The sequence below is a fragment of the Asterias rubens genome, chromosome 16 (assembly GCF_902459465.1).
Source record: "Asterias rubens chromosome 16, eAstRub1.3, whole genome shotgun sequence".
In the NCBI taxonomy this organism is placed as follows: Eukaryota; Metazoa; Echinodermata; class Asteroidea; order Forcipulatida; family Asteriidae; genus Asterias; species Asterias rubens.
The window spans coordinates 12527144-12546995 of record NC_047077.1 but is presented as its reverse complement, the minus strand read 5'-3'; the positions used below and the strand labels follow the sequence as shown (position 1 = coordinate 12546995).

The window sequence follows — 19852 nt, the reverse complement described above, 5'->3', positions numbered from 1 at the left end:
AAAATCATTGCTTAGTAAAATCAGATTACCGGCCAAGACTCCACTCAATTGTTATGCTAAGTAAACAACAGCTAAATACCAGTTACAAGCAATGTAATTATGGCATGAAACTTTGGCCAGTAACATGTGTAAAACAAGCGAGCTAGTTTCATGAAATTGGCCCCAGGTCACGGTTTGGACTGAACTCCTTAGCACATGCAGGATGTAAGACAAACTGCCTTTTATATGTTTTCATCGTTGGCAGGGGTGTCTGGTTTTACACATGTCTTGGTGACAGTTTTATCCTTTTGTTTTAACCTTGACAGCCCCATGTCCAACTTGTAATCATTGTGTATGTCTAAAGAAAAAGAAAAAAAAATATATATATATATAACATGCTAACTGTGGTCCAGTGGTCCGTTGGTTAGACTGTTGGGCTTGCAACAGGTTGTGGGTTCGAATCAAAAGCGAGCTAAGCTAATTTGTGACGTCAACATTCGTATCGCATTCGCATTCGCATGAAGTATGAACCGGGCTTTACCCTTGCTGAGAATTCGCAAAACCACACGAGCAAACAACATTAGAAGGTCGAGTTGACCTCCACGTTTTATTTACTCACGTAGTTCGTCCCAAAGTCTCCCATTGTCTGACAGTTCCTTTTGGCACAATTAAATTTCAGTTGAACCTCTTTTATGAAGCCGTAAAAACACTGCATACTTTTAAAGGCAGTGGACACTATTAATAATTGTCTAAGACCGTTCTTCTCACTTGGTGTATCGCAACATATGCATAAAATAACAAACCTGTGAAAATTTGAACTCAATTGGTCGTCGAAGTTGCGAGATAATAATAAAAGAAAAAACACCCTTGTCAGTACATGAAGTTGTGTGCGTTTAGATGGTTGATTTCGAGACCTCCAAATTCTAAAATTAATGTGAGGTCTCGAAATCAAATTCGAGGAAAATTACTTCTTTCTAGAAAACTATGTCACTTCAGAGGGAGCCGTTTCTCACAATGTTTTATACCATCAACCAATCGTTACCAAGAAAGGTTTTATGCTAATAATTGTTTTGAGCGATTACCAATAGTGTCCACTGCCTATAAATGCAGTTCCAACTGTAAATCGTAATAATCATGCATACAAACCACAAGAGAAACTGACTGGGTGAATTCTAAATAATTTGGGGTTGAGCTCAGAAAAATTGACTAGCGTGGGATTCGAACCAACGACCTCAGGACGTGCCGGTGTCCCAGTGAATTCTGTGCGCGGATATTCGGTCCCCCTCATGCATGGGAATTTAACGTGGGCTGTAGGAGGATCATTCAAAAGATCAGAGGTAATTTGTACATAGCTTGCCGTATGGGAGAACCGATCATCTCACTGGGGGGCAGTGGCTCTCTCCTGCCACACCGGCGCTCTACAAGTCTTAGGGGGGGGGGGGGGGGAGGGGGCTACTCTTGTTATCATTCAAACACAGCTAAAAGGATATATAATACCTCTAGTTTATTACAAATTATACAAATTACCTCTTCCACATAATTATCTTTTAACATTATTGTGACTAAAAAACATTGAGCATAATTCATTGATGATTAGAAAACTTGTGAAAGATGACGTACATTGAAGAAACCCTTTTAAAGGCACTGATGGACACTATTGGTAATTACTCACAATAATTGTTAGCATTAACCATGGTGAAAAACGGCTCCCTCTGGAGTAACTTAATTTCGAGAAAGAAGTAATTAATTGTCCACAGAATTACATTTTGAAGTCCCTAAATCAAGCATTTGAAGGCACACAACTCCGTGTGACAAGGCCGTTTTTTCTTCCATTATTCAACTTCGACGACCAGTTGAGGTCAAATTTTCACATGTTTGTTATTTTGTGCAAATGTTGAGATACACCAAGTGAGAAGACTGGTCTTTGCAATTACCAATAGTGTCCATGTCTTTAAACAGTCGTTGGGGACCTTTGATGACACTAGGTGGCAGCAAACGTGTAAGTCTTAACATATTTAGAACTACCATCCTTACTTTAAAGTCACTTTCTCCCTTTTTAAAATTATTTTTTAATTAATATAATTATTTTGTTGTGAAATTATTTTGTTGTGACATATTTGAACTGCTAAAGATATTGACTCTCGTTAATCTAAAGGAAGCACTTCTGAGAAGGGTAAGACGGATGGAAATTTACATTTTTCAAAATAGCAATTTTGGGATGGTAGACTTAAAGATCTATTGTAAGAATAAAATATAGCTTGTCAGCAGAGGTCAATTAAAGGGGCAGCACCACACGAGAAGGCCTGTGGCTGAACATGGACACAATTATGAACTCTTTAATTTATTATACCCAGTTACAACTGTATATACGCCTCTCTTAATTATCTATGCATGAGGTACGTCACGATGCTAACTCAAAATGAGGCGATGGGCACAGACATTGCAAGTGACGGGGAACGTGCGCCCATAGCCTAATTTTGGGTAAGAATTATGACGTCATGAGAGGCGTATTGCCCTTCAAGCCTACGCACTCTATCAGATTGAAACCGGTCCGAAACAACTTTTTTGTCAGATTTAACTTTGTAATTAACTAATTTACTTGCGGGTAAAACTCCAATAATTAAAGACCATAAAAACTTACTTGATAAGAAAGCGCTGTGCTATTGATTAATGTATAACATTTTGAGAAAAGGATTCCCTTCTAAGATTCCCTTCTAAGGAATGTGTTTTTAGAGCAAGGATTTTAAAAAAATACAATCTGAGAAACGTTTCATGCCTGAAACATTTTTCAGATTGTGCAGCCACATTAATACCAATAGATCGATCCATTAAGCTCCGCCCCATTGCGTATTAACCAATCACAACGCAACGAAGGTCCGACACTAAAAGGTCCGACATGCATGCGCGGATCTTGGCGCGCGCGACAGAGTTGTGCAGAAAGGCATTGGAGAGCCTCACGTGTTCTTGCTCACACGTGTGTTGTGGGCGGAGCCTACTGGATCGGTCTATTGCTCTTCCCGCATGGACATAACCAATTCAGATTTTCAGCGAATTTAAAAAATGCTTTCACCCTTTGGAAATAAATTTTCACACCTTAGTTTTATTTCATGTATCTACATATAAATATCGTTTTAAACTGTCAAATGGTTCAAGAAACCAAAGGTTAACTTTGGCTTTTAAAAATGTACATCAACATTATTACTGTATATTATTCATAATTGACAATATTATTAATTTAATGTATAATATTGCTATTGGTAAACTTTCTTTTCCATGATACTTTTTTTTAAAGATCTGAGATTTTTATCCCACTCTTTTGTACAATATATATATTATAATATCCAAAGGTGGGTATAATACATGCAAGTATATATCCTAATTTCTGCAAACCAGTTATTACAGGCAGTGGACACTATTGGTAATTACTCAAAATAATTATTAGCATAAAACCGTACTTGGTACCGAGTAATGGGGAGCTGTTGATAGTATAAAACAATGTGAGAAACGGCTCCCTCTGAAGTAACATAGTTTTCGAGAAAGAAGCAATTTTCCACTAATTTGATTTCGAGACCTCTGAATTAGATTTTGAGGTCTCGAAATCAAGCATCTGAACACTTTGTGTGACAAGGTTTTTTTTTTCTTTCATTATTATCAGGCAACTTCGACGACCAATTGAGCTCCAATTTTCACAGGTTTGTTATTTTATGGTTTTGTTGCGATACACCAAGTGAGAAGACTGGTCTTTGAAATTTTGGTATTACCAATAGTGTCCAGTGTCTCTAAACTCTTCATTAAATAACCAATAATGATCACACATGATAAATAACACACAATGCTGTCGGAAATGATACTTATAAGCCCCTTTCACACTAATCCAAATGAATCTCCAGGTTAGGGACAAATTTTAACATGGCGATTTTTTGGAGCGTTCTCTCTACACCAGAGCTGGCAATTTGCATCTTTCAACCAGGGAGATTTTGTACACCAATCAGGGACATATTATTTAGAATAACACTCAAGATAACCGGGACAAAGTTTCCATAATCAGGGAGACTTTCAAGTTTTGTCATCAGAACATGGAAAGATTGGTCATATTTTCAGGGAACTTTTGCGAGTTGGCAGCTCGCTACACCTTTCAGGGCTTAAAACTCTCCAGAATAAAAAAATCCCAAACTCGCTTAAAGTGTCTATGTAACTTTTGTAGGACAAAAAACACAATGTCCACAGATTTACACTAGACTTACACAGTTTGAAGATAATGATAGTAGAAAGCTTCCCTGAAAATACTACGTGCTGAGGTATTGTAGTTTTGGGGAAATGAGTAAAACAATGTCATGAAAATAATTTTCGTTTCATGAGACGAAAATTATTGTAATCATTTACAAACGTATTTTCATGTGACTCATTTCTCAAAAACTACAGCACCTCAGTAAGTAAGATTTGAAGGGAAGCTTTCCACTATCATTATCTTCAAACCCCGAAAGTTTAATGTAAATCTATGGACATTTTGTAAAGTACCCAAATCCTTTAATCCGGGTAAAATTAAACCCTGCCCATGACCAGGATTAACCCGCCAGTCACGGTGTTAGCACGGAACGCCAGGTTAACTGTTCTCTGGGTAAATGACGTAGTGAGTGTGAAAGATATCTCTGGGTCAGTTTTAATCCAAGTACTTTCCTGCGAATATGACTGCGATACGAATTTTGGCGTCACAAATTCGCAACGAATAGTTCACATCATTTGAACTACATGTATATTCAACTCCTGCAAAACATTTTCTGCCAAAACAGCCCTGTGACGTCAAAATTTGCTTGGCATTCGCAGGAAGTATGAACTAGGCTTTACGCGGATCAAAGGTCATGCATGTAGATAGTGTGAAAAGGGCTATAGACTCGTCTTCCTTTCTATTTGGTCCATAGATCAACCATTAACGTTTCACTTCTTCCTTTGCTCGTTAACCTTCTTAAAGGGAAGGTACACGTTTGGTAATTACTCAAAACAAATACTCGTTTTTGAAAGGTTAAGGGCTAAGGAATTTTCTCCTTGGTAAAGGACACCCTATGAGGAAACTTTAAATTTCTACTGTAGAGCATTTCAAGTGCACCAAGGCAATGACCAGGGGTCATGGAGGCAATCACCTTTGTAGCCTCTGTGAAGTATCAGGCCTAAGATAGGGGTTAAGATAACTGAAAGTCCTTAATACTTAACAAGGTGATCTGATCATCAATGGGCGTCTTTCTGAGCGACACTATGACGAATTGAGGCGTCTTACTCGATGTCTTTAAGACGCTGCAGTGCTGCATGTATACGCATATGAAGTCTATTCTCAAAGTCATAGTCCTTGTACTGATCCTTTGCTCGATTCAAGAGCGCTTTCCCTCGACCAATCGTCTGACAAAAACAAATAAGCAATTTCAAGAAGTGAGAACTAATGCTGGGGAATGGAGGTGGGAGGTTAGCTAAGGTCAGTTTCCGACACCGTGTTCCGACACCCCTACAGCACTGTTTATTTTGCTCAAAGTGCTGGGCATAATTTGTTAGTTCTGAGCATGCCCGCCCGGCACCGCCTCTACAACACTGAATAATAATATCAAAGTCTTATTTAGCGCACGTATCTTCCAAACAAGGTACTCAAGGCGCTGAGTATATAGGATGACATCTGAGACACAATTATGTAGCAACTGATAAGGGTTTACAAGGTGTTTACAGCGCATACAGCAGCCACAGCCAGGAACACCGGGGCGAACCCCTTCTCTTTTCGATAAGTGCACTGGGTTCTTTTACATGCTATAGAAATCCTGTTATTACTATTATTTACTCACCATTGGTTTAGAAACAAGTAGCGAGCCAACCTCAACGCAAGCGTGGGGTGCTGCAAACGATTCTTGATGTTTCCCAGCACCATACACTATTGCATCCTCAAAACACTAGAACAAAAACAAATATTCCAGTAACTTCAAAAGCTAACTTTCAAAGCTCAAACTTGTCAATCTCCTGCTTATTTATCTGAACTTGTTCACCATTATTCCCCTTCTCGGCCTGTACATTCATCTCAACGGTCATTGCTTTCAACTACAGAAGCTTCTTCCATTTTTTATGGTTAAAGATCATTTTCTTACGCTGCTCCATTTCTTGGAATTCCTGTGCATATTCGCCAAGCTAGTTCTTTGCACTGCTTTAAGTCTCTGTTAAAAACTTATTTGTTTGAAATAATTGCTTACCTGTATTGCAATATCTTTGTTTCCCAAGTGTTTATTGAGTGCTCCTTTAAGAAGACAGGTTACTGCTTTAAGGTTCTGGTCTTGGTTGCTTTCACATTCTAGAAAAGAAAATTCGCAAGGGGGTAGAACATTGAAGGAAATTAAAGGTCACAAATGTTTGGTTAGTTGAACGATATCAAATGATAAACAACAAAGGAAACTTAAGTTGCATCTCCTTAAGGTGATCCCCTGGCTGCTGCTTCCCAGGTTGTATCAAACACTTGGGTGTGATCCCTGGCTACACAGCAGTTAACTGTTAACTGGCTTGCGACTGGCACCCCCGAACAAAGATATTATTAAATAGGGAGACCGTGAACAAAGTGCTAACAATAATAAAAATATTAATAACCATTTTTTATAAAGCGCTTTTCACACCCAGGAGGGCGTCTCAAAGCGTTTCCAACATTATTACCCCTGGTCACTGGGTCTTAATTCATTCCTTAAATTATCTCAGCTCCCTGGTTGGGGGGGGGGGTACCCGTGCTAGAAAGCACAGTTGGTAGAGCAACAACATGTCAATCTGGAGGTTTTCAGTTCAAATCCCACCCTATTAACTTTTGTTCAAACCCAAATAATTTTCTTTTAGAAATGACAGAATTTCTTTTGGGGGTCGATACAAAAAGAAGACGTTACCCTAAAAAACGAGTTGTCAAGTAATTTTTCAGATCCTTTAGATGTTTGTAGTATTTTTAATGGTTTTCATATTTAAATATACGTGTAGGTAACAGCTGGTCTGGCCTAATTTTTATAATTATTTGTTTTGGGATTTAATTGGGGAATTTAGGCCTATAAGTTTTGTTTTCTTGTAATGCTTTTCATTTTGCTGTTAAGCGCTTTGAGGAATGCCAATTCATATTGCGCTATATAAATACTGTTTTATTATTATTATTATTATTTTTATTGTCATATCAGTAGAATGCCCTCACCTAAAAAAGCAGCCGTTCATTGGCCAAACATGTGCGCCGCCCGTACAAATCTGTGCATTTCAAATGCTTCCTCATCGTTTTAACTCTAAGATAACGCACAAGGTCTATTCAGTTTTGTGATGCACTTGTTAACCAATAGATACAGTCCTCATAGGTTATGCTAAAAAAAAAACAATTGAATAAAAAACACCTTTGTGAAGGAGTACTCTAACCTTTAAGCATGGTATTAAGACAGTCTGGGCTGCAATTTGGCAACGCTCTCCATAGATACAATACTTCTATTGCCATAACAATGCATTGTTTAGAGGTCGGCATCGTCTTCTTAAACTTGTGAGCCTGTAGGTTGTCAAAAAAGGAAACACAACGATTGTCAAAAAAGGAACCACAAAGATACTGGAAACATCCTGTTATCTGGGATTTGAGGCATTGCATGGTGAGGTATTAATATATAACTATTTGGTTTGCGATAACACCATGTGTATTATTATTTACTTGCTAGATAGATTATGTTCTTTATGAAAACTTGTCTTTAAAGCATTCTTTTATTCCCTTAATCAGAATCTTACTTTTCTAATGAGGAAGGCTTCCATTTGTTGACTGCTGCTCTTCTTCTTGGCCAACTCTGGAACCTCTTTGAAGATCTCTTGAGCCGTTTCAACTTGACCTAACGCTCCTTGACACACTGGACAGAAGGAATGTACAAATAATGGATCATTATAAGGCACAGGCTGAGGTGGTTTGGTCATGTGGAGAGGAATGAGGATGCTAACTGGGCCCACACCTGTTAACCGACTGCGCAAGACGTGGCACAGCTCTGTGTCAAATGTCATGGAACTTGGGAGTCAATGCAAGGTACGCAACAGAAAGGGCCAAGTGGAGGAGAGTCATATGGAGAAAGCAGGCCAACCCAGAACAGACTGGACAACGGCCTTCAAACTGACCTGTTGATTAGGCCTGGGCGATTTGTGCGACTAGTGTCAAAGCTGCGACGATTGATTGCTCAGTCGAGTGGCGACTACTGTTTAAGAACTAATTGATTAATCGTGCCGCCGCGACTACTTCAAAAATATTTAAATTTTTTTTGCTTATGAGCCAATTGTGACTGTCACGACTATTCACGACAACATAGTTTACTGGAATTTCACTCTTAAGTCTTGAAGGGGCACCGCCATTTTCCTTTGATAAGGGGCACTTCTATGATGTAAATGTGAATTTGTATTGGAACCTTGCAGAGGGCACCACAGAAAAAATCACAGGGCATCACAGCAATTGCTTTGGGTGCCGATAGTTATTTCGAGGCCTGACTACCTCGCTGTGTAATTATCTTAAATTTAAAAACATGTTCAGGGGAGCTAAAGGTAGATGTAGGCATTGATATTCCTGACTGTAGGATGGAGGGCAACATGCACCAGGCAAAGAGTTCCAAAGAGTACATGTACATGAAATAAAGCTGCTGGAATGGCTCTTTGTTCTACATGTACATCACAGCAAAGCTAGCCTTTAATCAAAGCGCACGCGGCGGCTGCACCCCCCCAAAAAAGACAAGCGCTAACGGCGAAGCCACAAAGCGCCTGTAGCAACACGTCTATCTGTATATATGCATCTTCTCTGTGTTGCCCTCATCAGCACGTGACTTTTTAGTGCACCATTATGTATGTGTGGGTAATGGGGCGTGCTCGCGGCGTGTTATCTATGGTAATGTGTCTGTTCTGTGGCAAAAAGTAAAGAAAAACATAAGACCCCAAAACGAGTTGCTAAAGTCGCTTCGCGGCCTCGCCTTCGCGGCGCTGTCTTTTTTTCGTGCGTGATATTTGGGGTCATGCTTGACCTCTGGGGGTGCCGCTATGCAGCAAAGCAAGAACATGACAAAACAATTTACCATCAAGAAAAAACCCCAACCCAAACAAAAGGAAGTATTAGTTTACCTGCTGTTAGGTAGGCATAGTAACACTTGGACCATTTGGATTCCTCCTTCATCCTAGGAAGAAAAAAAAATAAGGCCACAGTCGAATCAAGATAAGTACAAAATAAACACAAGCGGTAATGTCCCACTTGGTAAGAAGTAATGTACATGTACAGCGGGCCACATTTCATTGCTCTGTTTACCACCACTGTTTACCAGCCAAGACAAACTCTGTTTACCAGCCCAGCTGCATAGCAAGCCCAGGGCTTAATTTCATGAAGTCGCTTGAGCACAGAATAATGCTAAGCAGAATCAAACAGGACACCAATATCACCAACTGTACTTGTAACATGGTAGTTTGGCTGGTAACCTTATAATTCTGGTAAGCGTAATTTTGTTTTGCTTTACTGCTGTTGTGCTTTTTGAAAGCAACTCTATAAAATTGGGCACTATGAGGTCCTGTAAAATGTACTTCCAAATTAATTGTCATGGGCGGACCAGTCAACAGCAATCATTGGTCCCCACATCTACATCTACCATGTCTACATCTACAACTATGATAATACTTGTCAAAGCCTTTTCAGCATCTAGACAAGGCGAGAAGACAATGACGACATTTCAGTTTTGGAAGTGGGCGGAAAACCCCAAGGGAATTGTCCCAGGGAAAACCCAGGAAGTCAAGTAGGGACTGAAAAACCCAATCCACATAGTGCCCCCGGTAGGATTTCTAACCGGGGTCCCCAGATGTGGAAGGCGAGGCAAGACACCACTACACCAACCCACCTTGCAAATGACAGCATACTCTCCTCCCAGTTGACCATCATGAGATTACACCAGCCTATCTCATAGACACAGATTAATTGAATCTCCCTCTGGTCCCTCGCTGCTTCTAAAGCCGTGTTATAAGTCTCCAAAGCCTTGTCAATATTACGCTAAAAATATTTCAAAAATGTTTTATCAATAAAAGCTTATTAATGTAATTTTTCTTGATTTTACCCATACACCAATGTGTGTTAGTACTGTATACTTAGTACTTCCACGAGTCCCGTGAAAAAAATATCGCAGGCATGTTACTCGGGTGGGATTCGAACCCATGATTCTTGCAATTCTAGAGCAGTGTCTTACCAATTAAACTACCGCGATTGCCCTGTAGCTAGAGGCAGCTTGAATCCTATGTTTTGGCAGCGGGTACCGCAACGATATAATAGATGTTAAATTTAACATTTATTTTACAGTAAAAGCTTGTAAATGCAGGTCCAAACTTCCTGTGAATGCGAATGCGCGAACAAATTTTGACACACTACAAGGCTGTTTTCGCAAGGAATCTTTTGCAGGAGTTGAGCACTTTGTGCCATCGAAATTTGTATCGCATTCGCATTTGCAGGAAGTACGTACCTGAACCTGACTTAAGAGAGGTTTGTGATAAACCTTGTGAATATCTCTTTTTGAGTTAGTTTTGGGTCTGATAAGAACTGGTGGTTGACAGCTCAACGTTTTGATTAGTAGACCTATATTCTGATCTAAGCTTACTCTGATTGTCTCCAGGGGAATGAAGACGATCATTGTGGGACATTTCTGAACATACAAAAAGTACCTAAACCCGTTAATGTCGCTAGGTCAGCCCCTTCAGCATAAACACACTGAATATATCTTACTGTTTGTTACAAAATATTAAAAAAAAAAAACTTTACCTGTAGTTTCTGAACCCTGCCTTGGTAGAACATAACGAGGGCCGACTTGGAATACTGTGCCTCCCCTTCTTTGAGTATAGACTCCGCCTCCTTGATGCAAGTCTGAATATTGTGGTCATCTAAACCGAAGAATGGACGGACGACTGTATGGTACCACAACAAGGATAACCTGCAAAAGGGAATATATCATACAAATTAGAATAATAGTAACTAGTTTTTACAATAATCGTATCAATGTGCTTTAGTGCCCAGGGTGAATTTCACACAGAGTTAAAGGGAATGTACGCGTTTGGTAATTACTCAAAACAAATATTAACTTAAAAACCAACTTGGTAACGAGCATTGGAGAGCTGTTGATAGTATAAAACATTGTGGGAAACGACTCCCTCTGAAGTAACGTAGTTTTCTCACAACTTCGACGACCAATTGAGCCCGAATTTTCACAGGCTTGTTATTTTATGGTTATGATGGGATACACCAAGTGAGAAGACTGGTCTTTGACAATTACCAAACATGTACCTTCCCTTTAAGACTCTGAGAGTCTTATCTCAACTTAGGATGATCTCTATGGGATGAGTTACTTGGTGCTAACTTAGGACTAGACTAGTTTTTAAAAATAACTCCTAAGGAAATAGAACCCTGGTCATTGGGCCAATGACATTCTTTCTCTTTCATCTTTCTCTGCTCCTTACAAGTAATCAGCCCGAGCTGCCATGTGATCAGAAGGCTTTTTCAAACACAGCATCAACCTCTACCCTCGCAGGTGCCCATTATTATGTTTTTGATTTAAGTGTGAATTTGATCTGAGGTCCCATATATCAACCATTTTGTTTTTGCTTTATATCGGTTGCAATTTGCAATCGGCACGCAATTCATATCTTACTGCATGATAATGTTAGCTTAAGTGTAAAGTTGCATGTGCAATGTTGCGGAATATAATCATTGATCAAGAGGTGAAATCTGGACCATTCCATCCCACAACTACAGGGTGAACCAGAGTGAAGTGAAATGGAAAAGTAAGATTTCCTCTGGTTAATATATTCTGCTGCAATGCACAAACAGAAGCTTTCAATAATTGCTTTAAATTCACACATGATCCTCAAGTGTCATTTGAATTTCTTCACCATAAATCAGGCATGAGACTTTTTTCAAAACAATAAAATGGTTATATTTTATAGAGTACAAGGATGTACACATTTAAGTACTTGTATGCTCTAATTTCAGGCGATTTAATTTCACAATTGTATGAGGTTGTGAGGTCAAAATTTGTTTTGCATTCGCATAAACAATATGTACATGTATGTAAATGTCCACTGAATTGAAAATGAAGCAGGCTATACACTGAAACTAAAACGTAAGTTCTGATACTCACATTGCAAGTGGTGCCTTCATATCCTGGCTATGGCTTGATAATTGCAGACAACGAAGCCCAAAATCCCTGTTACCACGGAAACCCAGTAAGTTCACAACTTTGAGCAAGCTAGGTGGCATCATCGATATGCAGAGTTGGAGTAGTCCATAACCAAAGGTCACGCCCCCAAACAACCGAGCTAACGTCTCCTCGCTCAGATTACCGTAATCTGCCGTCTTAAAATCCACCTCCGACATCATGGGTTCAGTTCCGCCGTTCCCGTCACCGTCATTCTCCGTGCCCGCGTCCGAGTTCTCCTCCAGCGTTATCGGCGTCCCTGACACCGGGCTCTCCTTACCCCTCAACTGGTAGATATTCACCAGCTCCTTGTACGCCTTCTCGTAGATCTTATAACCTTTCCGTATAAGCCAACCTCCTTTGAGGAATCCGGACACCTCGCTCCGCGAGAAGGTCAAGAGAGCGGTGTAAAGCTGGCAATCTCCGGTGATGATCTGCCTAGTGATTCTTTCCTCCACGCTCAGATGGATGTGATTCTTGGTTGCCGAGTCTCGTCTCATGACCTTTGACCTGAGTGACTTCATGAAGCCCTCGCTTGTTGAGCAGAGCTTCTCCGTCTCCTTGAGTGATTCCAGAGCGCTGTCCATCTTATCATCTTCAAATGTCATCATAGCATTCTAGGTTAGAAATTGAATAAATATTGTTATTATTATCACTAACACTGTCATTTTACAAAGAACAGTAACAATACTTGCAAACAAAAGTTTAGCTACAGGAAAACAAATTTATTTTGTTTTCAGGCCTACAGGCTGAATGAAGATGACTGACAGCAAGGTTTGGATACAATAAGGAACATGTGAAGAATAATACATGTAGATCGAGATTAGAGTAGATTGGGTAAGGACAGGAAAGGGGGTGGGAGAGGGAACAGCAGCCACTGAATTCGCCAAACTCTTCCTAATTTAAGATTAATCTTGGACTTAGGATGAGTTGAGTTCCGTATCCAAATACGTAGGAAGCATTGAACCAATCCTAAGTTAGGACGGGTCACTCGTCCTAACTCGTGTTAGGATTAATCCTAGAGTTTCGTGAAATCGGCTGCAGGGGATTACATTGTAGGAACAAAGACAACCCAAGTAGAACATAGGATTCGAACTACCTCTAGCCGCCGGGTTATCTTGGTAGGCTAGCTGGTAAGACACTGCTCTAGACTTGCAAGGGTCGTGGGTTCGAATCCCACCCAAGTATGCCTACAATGCATGATGTTTTTTTTCACAGGACTCAGGAAAGTACTGAGTATACAATGCTAACTCACATCGGTAAGGGTAAAAAAAAAAAAAAAAATGATTCCTTATCCCCAATGCAAACTTAACATCCATTAGGCCTATGTAGACAATCCAGTTCAAGCTGGCCAGAATTAATAAAGTGTATAATATCAATCCAAGTCTGTCAAATACGAAACATAATTAACAAAGTATTTGACTTTAAATGCAGGATTTGAGCCAGCACTCACATTGCCTCATGCCAGCCATCCAGGGGTAAATTCCATTATTAAAAGCCTGCAGCTTCAAAGCTATTTTAATCTTGCGTAACTTTCCTGCTAACTTGTGAAATACATTTACACCGTAGCAAATTTTTCTGCTATACAGAAAGCATGAAAATTTGCTGACTGTTAAGCAGTGTTATGAAATTGGGCCTGACTCACAGTCTACAAAATGCACATGACATACAAAAATGCAGTAAATGGAATGGAATATAATTGATTTCTTTTGTTTATTTTGTGTCTCATACTATTGTGTACAACATCTGTTGCCTTTATCATTATTTTAACAATATTTATGAGTGTGCATTGTATGTAAAGTTTGTCCTTTCATAGGATTCACATTTAAAATTAGATTTTTAAATTTTTTATTCAGTGATTAGAAAACAGAGGTTAGCGTTCCAGTTCTAGGCAGCCAGATGTTGAAATAGAGCCTCTTTCAGATATTTTTTATGATGCATCTATAATCCAAAAGATTGTAATATTTAGTCGTGTTCAATGTTTTCGAGGGGGCGGGCGGCATAGTATCATGGCCTATAAAGCATGCTGAATTAGAAGGTGCCTAGAATACTTTTATCTCAGTGTTTGTCTTTGGTTTTGGCATTCTTAAAGGCAGTGGACACTATTGGTAATTGTCAAAGACTAGCCTTCACAGTTGGTGTATCTCAACATATGCATAAAATAACACACCTGAAAATTTCAGCTCAATAGGTCATCGAACTTGCGAGATAATAATAAAAGAAAAAAACACCCTTGTCACACGTAGTTGTGTGCGTTTAGATGGTTGATTTCGAGACCTCAAGTTCTAAACATGAGGTCTCGAAATCAAATTTGTGGAAAATTACTTCTTTCCTGAAAACTAAGGCACTTCAGAGGGAGCCGTTTTTTTTCACAATGTTTTATACCATCAACCTCTCCCCATTACTTGTCACCAAGAAAGGTTTTATGCTAATAATTATGTTTAGTAATTACCAAAAGTGTCCACTGCCTTTAATACATGTAGTTTCTTAAGATTTTTGTCAATTTGATCTGAAGTACCCTACCCCCCCCCCCATTTTTTTTTTTTAGTTTCTCTTTATTCAACTCCAAATCATTTGAAAACAACTGGCAATTTATTTACAATCAGTGGCATATTCTTATGGGTGTGGTGATGCGTACATGTACCTCCTATGTACTATGCCCTACCTTTAATTTTATTTTTGTTTAAAGTAATTTTGAATTGTAAATGGCTAGCGCCCTCTGGCAGCTTCCTGCTTGCAATCATTGTTTTAGGCCAAAGACCTGTAATGACAATTTGTGCCGTCTTCACCCAACAAGTAAAGATCTTTTTATACTATAAAAATTATAAATATTTTTAGATATTTGTTTTGACTCCTTGCGGAAGGTTTAGGGCCTATGATTTTTTCACACCTTTTACATAAAAGTATAGGTATGGGGGTTCACGCACACCCGTGAAATGTTAACTGTGCAATTAAAAACTTACCATAAACTGCACAAAGCTTGCACCAGCACTCATCAAGGGACTGTAACTTCTGCAAAAGTGAAATACAGGAACATTTTAGTCACTCAATCATCAGGCATTTGTAGACGCCATAAATTTATTCCAATAAACTGTCAGGCCTGGAACATCATCTTTGAGAGGGCAAGGCCATTTCCATATTAAAAAAGGCACTTCCAATGGAAAATCTAAAGTCGATGGAATCTTTTGAAGGGGTACCAAGTACCAAGGTCAAGACCAAGGTAACGGCCTCCGTGAAATTCCAGGCCGGAACTGTGCAAGTCTCAGGTGTTTCGAAAGCTAGAAAACAATCTGATAAAAATTTAATTTTTCCTTTGAAATTAAACCCTTTAATATAAAATAAAATCAAAACTTGAAACAAGGAAGCTAAGCCTATTTTTATAAATAAACCCCATTTGTGAATCACGACCCAACTTGTGCGACAATTACATCATCTAGAACCATTCTTCCTTCATGATCTAACTGTTTACCATGTTTACTTTATCACTGGAAACAGAGGTCAAATCTTATTCTTGATTTTTCTTCGTTAGATTTGTTAAATTCAACTCTCATAGCCATATGAGAGTCTCATTTAAAGAATAACAGGTAATGTTCACTTCATGATGTACTGTATATGTAACTGATGCATACAAATAAAATGTTCATAGCCGGCCAGAAACTACCGTAAAGTATTACATTATATAAGGAACAGAGTACAATCACGCTAAACTCAATTAGGCCCTAACCTATAAATGGTTTTAAAATGGTTTAGGACAAACTTGGCTTTGGTCCCGGAAGTTTGATTATGAGTGACCCTTCTAGCTGCGCTATAGGGCCTAGGCCTGGTACATGTAGGACGTCAGTCAGTGCCACTACACTGACGTCCTGGGTATAAAGGTTCTTTACAATGCCAACACAAATTTGACTACAATTTTCTTTATTTTTTACCTGATTTGAGAAGTTGAAATTCCGTTCATATATTCATAGTGTCCCTCACTATATTTTCAACGAGTTTACAGCTAACAAATATATATCCATGGAAGAAATTATTTCCGAAAATATGTTGAAGTTCTGCACTGGCGATGTTGATCATCGCATACCAATTGATAGTGTGAGCCCAAGTGCGCATGGCTTTAGAGTGCAAGGCATTGTCTTGCCGCTATTCGCTGTCAACTGGGTAGGTGCCATCAAATCGCCTTCAACTCCTCCAATACACATTTAAAATCCAGGAGGCATGAAACTGGAAAGCACTACACCTCAAATAGAATTTTTAAAAGTTTCAAGTTGAATTTCGGTTACAAAGTGAGTTTATTTATAAGCAGCAAAGCCGTCTGCCGACATCTTGCTTTTTCACATGGCTTCTTCTTGTCATATAGACGGACAACAGAGGGCGCTTTCCTGCAAGCGTATATTTTTTTCCTAGGAGAGATGAGGCCACTTAGCATGTGCCAATTTACCGGCCTCATCTGTCCTGGGAAAAAGATACGCTTCCAGCACATGGAGTCTTGGCACAAGACGTCTATGCTCGGTATACTATGTACTGCGCTTTGTGTAAATTGCTCGCTGACTATTATCTATCTGCTTAGTGAGTGGTTGACGCAAGTTGATGGCGCCGCCAGTGATCAGTGCAAGAAAGTGTTTACACGAAAGTTAGTGCATGACGTGGGAATGGAAAACGTAAATTTCAATTTTCTTTTCACAAAATATTAACACCAAAGGAGACCATTCAACAATTTTAATTAACGCGAGCTTGGATTTCCAACTACAAGGAACATGTGAGTAAAAGTTCAGACTCCCAACTTAGGAAGAAATATTTTTAACAGATTTTTGAAAATTGTTCGCAATGGTACGGAACCTTTATACCCTGGACTCCGTCGCGTTGCATGCAACGGAGGAGTCCAACCTGGGCTAGGCCTAGGCCTATAGTCAGTGACTCAAAAATATAATTCTTCACCAACATGTCAGTCTATGATTATGAATCTTTATCAATCGAAACCACTGGTATTTCTCTAAAAAGTGTTTGGTTTACACTGTGGAGCAGTTTGTGGGGGTATTCGTTTGTGGTGATGGTGAGTAATTTGTTAGTATTTATTTAAAAATTACTGTCGTTTACAATACGGTTACTGAATACGAAATACAATAACAATGCTGATTCTTTAATTGAATGTGTAATTCAATTAGGGCCTACAAATTACATCCCTTATTTAACATGCTTAATTAATGTTGTCATGATTGATAAAATAAAAAACAATGAAAAATCAATTGGCTGTTGAGTGTGACTGTTGCTGTTGTGTTGGGATGGTTGGCACAAATTTAGTAATTATAATATTATCCCTAAAAATTACATCAGTACACCAAATATTTACAATGTTAAAACAATGATGGAATGATAGTTTTTTTGTTACCACATGTATTTCTAACCTGTACTTGTTGAATATTTCTTCCGACTCTTTAAATCCATTATTTAACAACAAGTTGATGGCAACCAAAGACAATTTCACATCGTCCGTGTGCAATCCGTCATCCATGGCTAAACTTCCAAATTCTCCCGTGACACTGTCGAAACTGGAAGCGCTTGCCGCCATCTTGATAAACTCTGTGTGTTTTTAGCTTTGCTGTTTGCTGAAGGCTGAAGGGACGCACTTTAGTGGCCATTAATTCATCGTCATACCATGAAATTTGGGGACATAAAAATCACAAACTTGTCAACTCACTGACGACACTCTGTATGTGTGTGTACACACACCCGGCCGGCCCATGATGTACCGGGCAGGGGGCAGTTCAGTGACCCCAAAAGAAATTTCGTTGGTGTCCGTTTCTCAAGTACACTTTGCGAACTCAGATTGACTTAAGTACCAGTGAAATATAAGTCTTTCCCATTTCAACCTCGTTTGTATTGGCTGTGTGTTATTTCGTTCCCCGTATTCAAAATTACCATAACGAACTAAAGGTTGCAGAGAGCAAAGTCGTAGGAAAAGGGCATGAAAAGGGTTACATGCAAAGGGGAGGGGCATAGGACGGGGGGGGGGGCGTTGCATCTTCAACAAGACGAGCGCTGAGCAGAGTGTAACAGTTCGACCATGGAGGAATAAATAATTTATTCCTCCATGGTTCGACCGGCTCTTCTCAGAGCCACCACTCCCTCAAAAGAGATTTACACATGGTTGAAGTTTATTTAAATCTTGTCTCCAATTTAAAATCGGGATAATAGTTTGGGTGAATGTGTGAGAAAATTAGTGGGAAAATCGAAAAAAAAAAAGAAAAAAAAAAACAAAAAACAAAACAACAACAACTAAACTAAACACAGGGATGTATTAAAACCTAATATCGAGACCCCAAGCTTCTTCTTCTCGTCTAAGCATCTGAGCCAAGTCGGTCAGGAGATTCTCAGTCTCCCTACTCGGAGATTTTGTGTGCCCCCCCCCCCCCCGACCCATGGTGAAAACTGTGCAAAAACTTCTTCTGATAGCGCCCTCGTTTGAATCCTTCTCCTCCAGTCCATGGTTAGTTTCCCATCTAATATCAGTGACATATTATATCCGGGGATAGCCTTCCTCACCGGGTATAATGTTATACAAAGAGGCCTAGTTACATTATACATGCTTTACATACGGCCATGGATTCAACCGGGTGTGGCGGTTTCAACATTCCGCCGTGTTCAGTTTTCCGAATGACCAAATACGGTAAAATTACGTCATGCGACGCCTGCGCACAGCAAGCGAAAGTAGTCAATTTATTGTTATATTATATGCATTACTTAGTCCCGGAAAACTGAACATTTTCGTTCACATACAGACCAACTTGGTCTTAAAGGGTCACACCTCCTGGTTAAACTATTTCCCATAAACACCATGTTTACAAAAACAACGGTGGAAATAGTACAGCACAGTTACTATAATTGGAATCGTATTAATACAATACAATTTTCAATTTACTACAAGTCAACAGACACAACGTCACTGGATGGGACAGCACCAACATTTATTATCCCAACGATAGGCGATTGATGATTTCTCTTTATTTTTACTGTGTTAGTATTCGTCCCTATTTGACGTTTTATTGACTGTGTTTGTTTTTTATAAGGATTCATTCTTTTAGCGTTTGGCTGTTTTTGTTTTGTTTTTAGTTTATATTTGATTGCGTTTTGTTTTATTAGTTTGATTCAGAGTTCCTCTTGTTAAAAAACAAGTGTTTGATTGTTGTTGGGCTATAAAGCTAGATTTTGGAATTGTTCATTGTTTAAAAACAGTTTCCTTTGATTGTTGTTGAGTTTTGTTACCTACGTTTCGACTTTGTGTTTGTTGAACAACTTCTTTCTTTGATTATTGTTTTGTCTTTTAGTTTATAAATTTCTTAGTTTTGGCCCTTTTGGCCGCCCATACACCGGGTCTTGCGATGTGCACATACGTATAGTACCACTAACTGTCAAGTTGGGTTATTGCTCTTTTACAGACACTGAACACCTTTGGTATGTCAAAGACCAGTCTTCTCACTTGGTGCACAAAATAATAAACCTCTGAAAATTTGAACTATAGTTGGTCGTCGAAGTTGCGAGATAATAATAGAAAAAACACCCTTGTCACACGTCGTTGTGTGCTTTCGATGCTCGATTTCGAGACCTTAAAATCTAATTCTGAGGTCTCGAAATCAAATTCAAATAATTATTTTAATGGAAAATTTCTTCTG

At 39.1% G+C, this 19852-nt stretch overlaps 1 protein-coding gene across 2 annotated transcripts; it reads right to left on the bottom strand.

Moving 5' to 3' along the window:
- Positions 1-4738: 4738 nt before the first annotated feature.
- On the bottom strand, positions 4739-17913 carry LOC117301146 (tetratricopeptide repeat protein 39C-like). 2 transcript variants are annotated; one of them, XM_033785041.1, is made up of 11 exons: positions 17588-17913; positions 15152-15200; positions 12132-12805; positions 10760-10928; positions 9852-10000; positions 9091-9143; positions 7732-7847; positions 7378-7501; positions 6201-6298; positions 5802-5906; positions 4739-5370 (listed from the first exon to the last, which is right to left on the bottom strand). In XM_033785041.1, exons 1-11 carry the CDS (start codon positions 17749-17751, stop codon positions 5248-5250), a joined length of 1824 nt encoding a protein of 607 aa, XP_033640932.1. In that variant the 5' UTR covers positions 17752-17913; the 3' UTR covers positions 4739-5247. The 2 variants fall into 2 exon arrangements, with proteins under 2 accessions (XP_033640932.1, XP_033640933.1); XM_033785042.1 differs by lacking the exon at positions 17588-17913 and adding an exon at positions 16115-16137.
- Positions 17914-19852: the final 1939 nt, after the last annotated feature.

Coding starts and splice junctions, on each gene's coding strand:
- LOC117301146 (XM_033785041.1), bottom strand. CDS start 17,751: ATGGCGGCAAGCGCTTCCAGTTTCGACAGTGTCACGGGAGAATTTGGA. Junction 15,201..17,587: donor GAAATATTCAACAAGTACAG/GTTAGAAATACA, acceptor TCACTTTTGCAG/AAGTTACAGTCCCTTGATGA. Junction 6,299..7,377: donor TCTTAATACCATGCTTAAAG/GTTAGAGTACTC, acceptor TTTCTTTTCTAG/AATGTGAAAGCAACCAAGAC.